The following is a 5,010-nucleotide window of genomic DNA, read 5'->3' as shown; positions in this document are numbered from 1 at the left end:
TTTTTTAAAAATGAATTTCTATGTGTATTTCCCAAATAAGGAAACCAATTTTCGGATGGAAAATGATTTTGGGGAATTTAGATTCTGCCTAAAAAATTTAGTTTGAAATGAGCAATGTTACAGTATTTTAAGATTAATACACCCGATTAATGAAAATTATTCTGCATACCACTACATGGATATGATTGATATGAATATGATTAATGTAAAAAACATATATAAATGTGTACAAATAATGTTGTACTCATGACAACCAAAGTATTATATTCTAAACGTAATCAATTAAAACTATATATATTCATATATTACAGCCAAAATAAATAACAACAATTTCATAATCGAATAAAGAATATAATTACCCTTTGAAACCATGTAAACTTTTCAATCCACTGATTTCTTAGCAGTAACAAGACTGCAAACCCTTGCACTTTTGTAAATTTTACCAGGCCTACATAAATAACCCTTCTTCGGAGCACAATGAACATCCTCAGAACATATACACAATCCTTCCAAAGCACAACCTTCCTTTATAATACTAACATTGCCTTTCAATCCAAGAACTTGATCTGTCCATTCACTAGAAAACAATCCACTTAGATCATACTTCTTTTTTACCTTCAAAAACTCACCTGCTTTTTTATATCTCCGAATCGCTCCATCAAATGCCACATTCCTATTCTTTCCCCAATGTGGCAATGCTTGGTACTTGAACACAGCAATTTGCTCAATTTCTTCGAGCATATCTTGATAAAGTCTGGGATTCATTGGGTCTTTGCTTCTGTAATATGTGAAATCAAAGTCTATTCCATCTTCTTGTTTGCCTAAGTAGGCTGAAGATGCTTTAACATAGCGCATTAGGATACCATTGTACTGTTCTAGAACACATAATGCTTTTGGAGATAATTGTACTAGTTGTTGCACGTCTTGGATGAAGTTTTTTACATCTGACATTCTTATACTGAAGGTGGTTTGGTGAAAATACTCACCTTTGATTCTTGGATCCCATGGACAAGCTGTAACTAATGCATCTTCATGACTATCAAGGCAAGTTCCTGATGATTGGAGCTTGTTTTGGTACCCTATTACTGGATATCTTGTGAAGACTATACCTGTATACAAGAATTCAATTTCATTACAATTCTCTTATTCTTTTAAATCATCTTATTACAAAATGGATAATCTATTGTTATATGAAATAAAAATAGTTCTTCCAAAAATCCATCAAAAAAATAATGTATCTAGATCGTCAACCAACTATTTAACCTTAAATTTGAAGCTAATAAGTAACACTTAAAATTCATCAAAAAAAAAAAAAAAGTAACACTTAAAAAAAACTTTTATTCTTATTATGGAGATTTTCAAATTCATAATATTATTTAGTAAATAAGTTGGAGATTTTAAAATCAAACTGAGTATTTGAAAAAAGATCAAGCACCGTTTTAAACCGTTGAATTTTTCATTAGAACAGAACTGAATTCTGAAGATTTTCAAATTTCCGAATTGTACCGACTTATACTCACCCTTAGTTTGAACTATAATCAATCTATTGATTAAAATGGTAATAGATTGATTAATGAAATACCGTTGTTTGTTAATCCATAAGCTGATTTGAGTAGCGTAGTTGTAACCAGTCTTGCACTAATGCATTTGCCCTCTGCATCACCAAGTGATTCTTGACTTTCCTCTATTTTTAAATTAAAAACATATTAGATTTCATCAAAAAAGAAAAGGAAGATATTAGATAATTAACAAAAACAAACCTGAGGTTCTAATTAACGCCAAACCAAGAGAAGATGTAGAGCGAAATGGGATGGAATCATATAATCCATTAGCAGAATTGTTGGAGAAATGACGATCGTCGATCCGATACACAGCCTTGTGTTGACTAGGATACCAAGACACGTCAGCAAACTCATGTTTGTAGCCAAAGCTGACCGCTTCATCTCCCAAGTCACTATCATTTTTGTCCACATAGGTAATGGATCGTTTGAATAATGGCTCCATCTTCAAACTAACCTACACCACCAACTAACCTCAATTAATTATTTTATGGCTTAATAGGTATCCAGCCCTAAATTTATAACTTTTTTTTCACCTGCCCCCTCAACTTAGGGGACAACCTCTCAACCCCCTCAACTCTCCAAAAACATCACATACAGCCCATTACACCTCTATGTTCGGTCAAAATATTGACCCGTGTAGAAAACGTGCTTGACTGTTGACCACATCAATGTCACATATCACTTTTTTATTAAATTTCCATCTCTGGTAGTTGCTCGCCGAGCACAAATGGGCTTGCTCGCCGAGCAGGGGTCTCAATGGAAAAATTTAATAAAAAAGTGACACGTGACATTAGTGTGGTCAACAGTCAAGCACGTTTTCTCCACGGGTCAATATTTTGACCGAACATAGAGGTGTAATGGACTGTATGTGATGTTTTTGGAGAGTTGAGGGGTGGAGAGGTTGTCCCCTAAGTTGAGGGGGCCAGGTGAAAAAAAAGTTACAAGTTTAAAGGGTTGGGTGCCTATTAAGCCTTGTTTTATATCATCTCAATTCTCATTTTCCTTCAATATAGATATATAACAAAAATAATAAAGAAATATTTTGTTTGTATATCCCAAAAATAGATTTTATTATACGCCGACATACCAAAAAGAGATTATAAACCATATAAAATCTCAATTTTCATTTGATGTCAACCAATAAAATATTGAGACTATATAATTAATTAAATACATATTTTTTAATTAATTATTTTGTATAAATTTTAGATTCTAAAACATAAATCTCATAGCTCAAAAAAGTTAATATATGACCAAATTATTGGTTGGAAACAATCCGTATTCATATATGGAAAACTATTTTTTTTTACATGAAGTGGGGTTGAGTTTGTTTATGAGAATATAAAATTAGGTTAAAAAATCAATATTGATATCTACATTGTCACGTGTTTTCATTACTTGGTGAGATTATTATCCCATATGTTTTCTGTTTGTCCTATTTCATAATTTGTTATATAACTTTTAATTTTGTAAATAAAATTGTACAATTTTTGGTGACTTTCCATTAAAATGTACAGTCGGAAATCATGACAGATCAACGCGAAATCAACACGTCATGTCAAAAATTTGACATTCCTAAAAGTCAAAAGTTAACCGGTCAAGGTCGGTTAACTTTTGACTTTTAGAGATGTCAAATTACTGACGTGACGCGTTGACCAGACATAATTACTGACCGTACACTTTAGTGGAAGATCATAAAAAAGATTGTATAATTTTGTATATAAAATTGAATGTTGTACATTAAAATGTGAAAAAAGATAAAAGTTATACATCACTTATGTAATTTACCCGTCTTATGAACCAAGTTATAATTCATTCCCAAATTACACTAGTGTATATAGTAAGTAAGTATATATAATTAGAAGATCTAATTTCTCCTAAAATCAAGGTAATCAATCCCTAAGTAATTGATTAATATGGAAATAGTCTGTTTCCAAAACGACAACATAATAAGAATGCATTACATGTAAAGCCAAACACCAAATCCTCAAAAAATATTTTTGACAAAATCAATCAAATTAAAATCATGACCCAAAAGAAACTTACCTTAGAAATAACTCCAAGCACCCCAAGTGAAACTTTGGCTGCATTCATTTCACTATTATCATCATCATCATCAACCCTTAGCCTCCGAACTTTAACATAACCATCTTCAATCCCACCAGGGCTAACCATCGTCAAACTCACAACATAATCATGAACCGCACTTCCGTTCCCCCATACCGAGCTACCATGCGCACCCGTGCTCATCATACCACCAATCGTTAACCCCCACCAGTACGGTCCATATGGCAATGCCAGCCCCGCTTTTGCACCTTCATTTATTATCTGTCTAAGTGTCACTCCGCTCTGCACCGTCATCGTCGACGACTCAGCGTCGATCTCTAATACTTTGTCGAGGTTTTTTGTGCTTATGAGCAGCCCGTCTTCTCCGTCGGGGCAGACTAGTTTTGGGATGCTGTGAGAGTACCGAGTTGCTACTTTCATTTTCCGTTTCTCTTTCGTTGCTTTGGCTATTATTCCGATTAGCTCCTCTTCTGTGGTTGGGTACTCTGTGGCTCCGGCTTTACATATGGTTCGGTCGGGGAAGGTTCCGTAAGAGTTTGTGATTGTACAGTTTGTGTTTTTTGGAGCATTGCATTTTATGTGATCCTCCGGAGGTGAAGGTTGAACTGCGGAGATGAAGAGAAAGAGGCAAGATGATCGGAGAAATCGCCGGAAAGTACACATTGCGGCAGTGTTAACTTGTATTTGAGGAGTTTGGTAGATGTATAGCGTGAAAGGGTTTTAGAGGAAAGGGAACCAAATTAAGATGCTTTGAAGTCAAGGAGTAAATTTTTTTTTTTTGGTTACAAGTCAAGGAGTAATGTAAATATGAAAATTTCCCTATAAATATATATAACTTTATTGTTTTTGTCTTGTTTGAATTTGATGACAAGGAATATGTGGCTTCTAGTGGAAATATGGGATACTTAATAATCAAGTGTATTAAATTAAAAAGAATTATATTAAATTAAAGGAAAATTTTTGTGCTATTTTCACACTCAGTATCCGTTTACAAGTTTATAAATAGAATTCTCCAAATATGTTTATTTTAAAATAGTTTAATGATAATTATTGATATTTTTATCTTGAAAAATACATTTATACATTGATGGAACACTTTTTAAATGGAATTACAATTGTGTCAAAATGAACTTCAACGTTAATTTAGTTCATAAATTTTTAAATTGGTAAAAACGTGTGAAATGTAATGTGGATGGAGCAGTGTTTTCGGAATCGGATGAAAGTGGATGCGGAGCCGTTATTCGCGATGAGAAGGGATTATTTTGACAGTACCGCAGCAACAGGTGGTATACTCGAACCAAAAATAGTGGGAGTTCTAGCATTACGGAGAGCCTTATTTGGATGAGCACTAAGGGGAGCACATGATCCAGTTCGAAATAGA

The 5,010-nt window shown here is 33.5% G+C and overlaps 1 protein-coding gene across 1 annotated transcript; it reads right to left on the bottom strand.

Annotated features, from left to right (window-relative positions):
* Nucleotides 1-226: 226 nt before the first annotated feature.
* Nucleotides 227-4,417, bottom strand: LOC136220265 (probable L-gulonolactone oxidase 4). Its single transcript, XM_066008070.1, has 4 exons — nucleotides 3,609-4,417; nucleotides 1,761-2,016; nucleotides 1,583-1,684; nucleotides 227-1,109 (listed from the first exon to the last, which is right to left on the bottom strand). The coding sequence occupies exons 1-4, from the start codon at nucleotides 4,290-4,292 to the stop codon at nucleotides 382-384; spliced, it is 1,770 nt and encodes a 589-aa protein (XP_065864142.1). The 5' UTR covers nucleotides 4,293-4,417; the 3' UTR covers nucleotides 227-381.
* Nucleotides 4,418-5,010: the final 593 nt, after the last annotated feature.

The sequence above is a fragment of the Euphorbia lathyris genome, chromosome 2, assembly GCF_963576675.1.
Source record: "Euphorbia lathyris chromosome 2, ddEupLath1.1, whole genome shotgun sequence".
NCBI classification, from domain to species: domain Eukaryota; kingdom Viridiplantae; phylum Streptophyta; class Magnoliopsida; order Malpighiales; family Euphorbiaceae; genus Euphorbia; species Euphorbia lathyris.
This window is presented reverse-complemented; position numbering and strand designations above follow the sequence as displayed.

Bases quoted from the DNA above. Each gene is read 5' to 3' on its own strand.
- LOC136220265 (XM_066008070.1), bottom strand. From the start codon at position 4,292: ATGTGTACTTTCCGGCGATTTCTCCGATCATCTTGCCTCTTTCTCTTC. The intron at 2,017-3,608 runs GTAAGTTTCTTT...TTGGTGGTGTAG, and splicing joins TGCTTGGAGTTATTTCTAAG to GTTAGTTTGAAGATGGAGCC. The intron at 1,685-1,760 runs GTTTGTTTTTGT...ATTTAAAAATAG, and splicing joins GGCGTTAATTAGAACCTCAG to AGGAAAGTCAAGAATCACTT.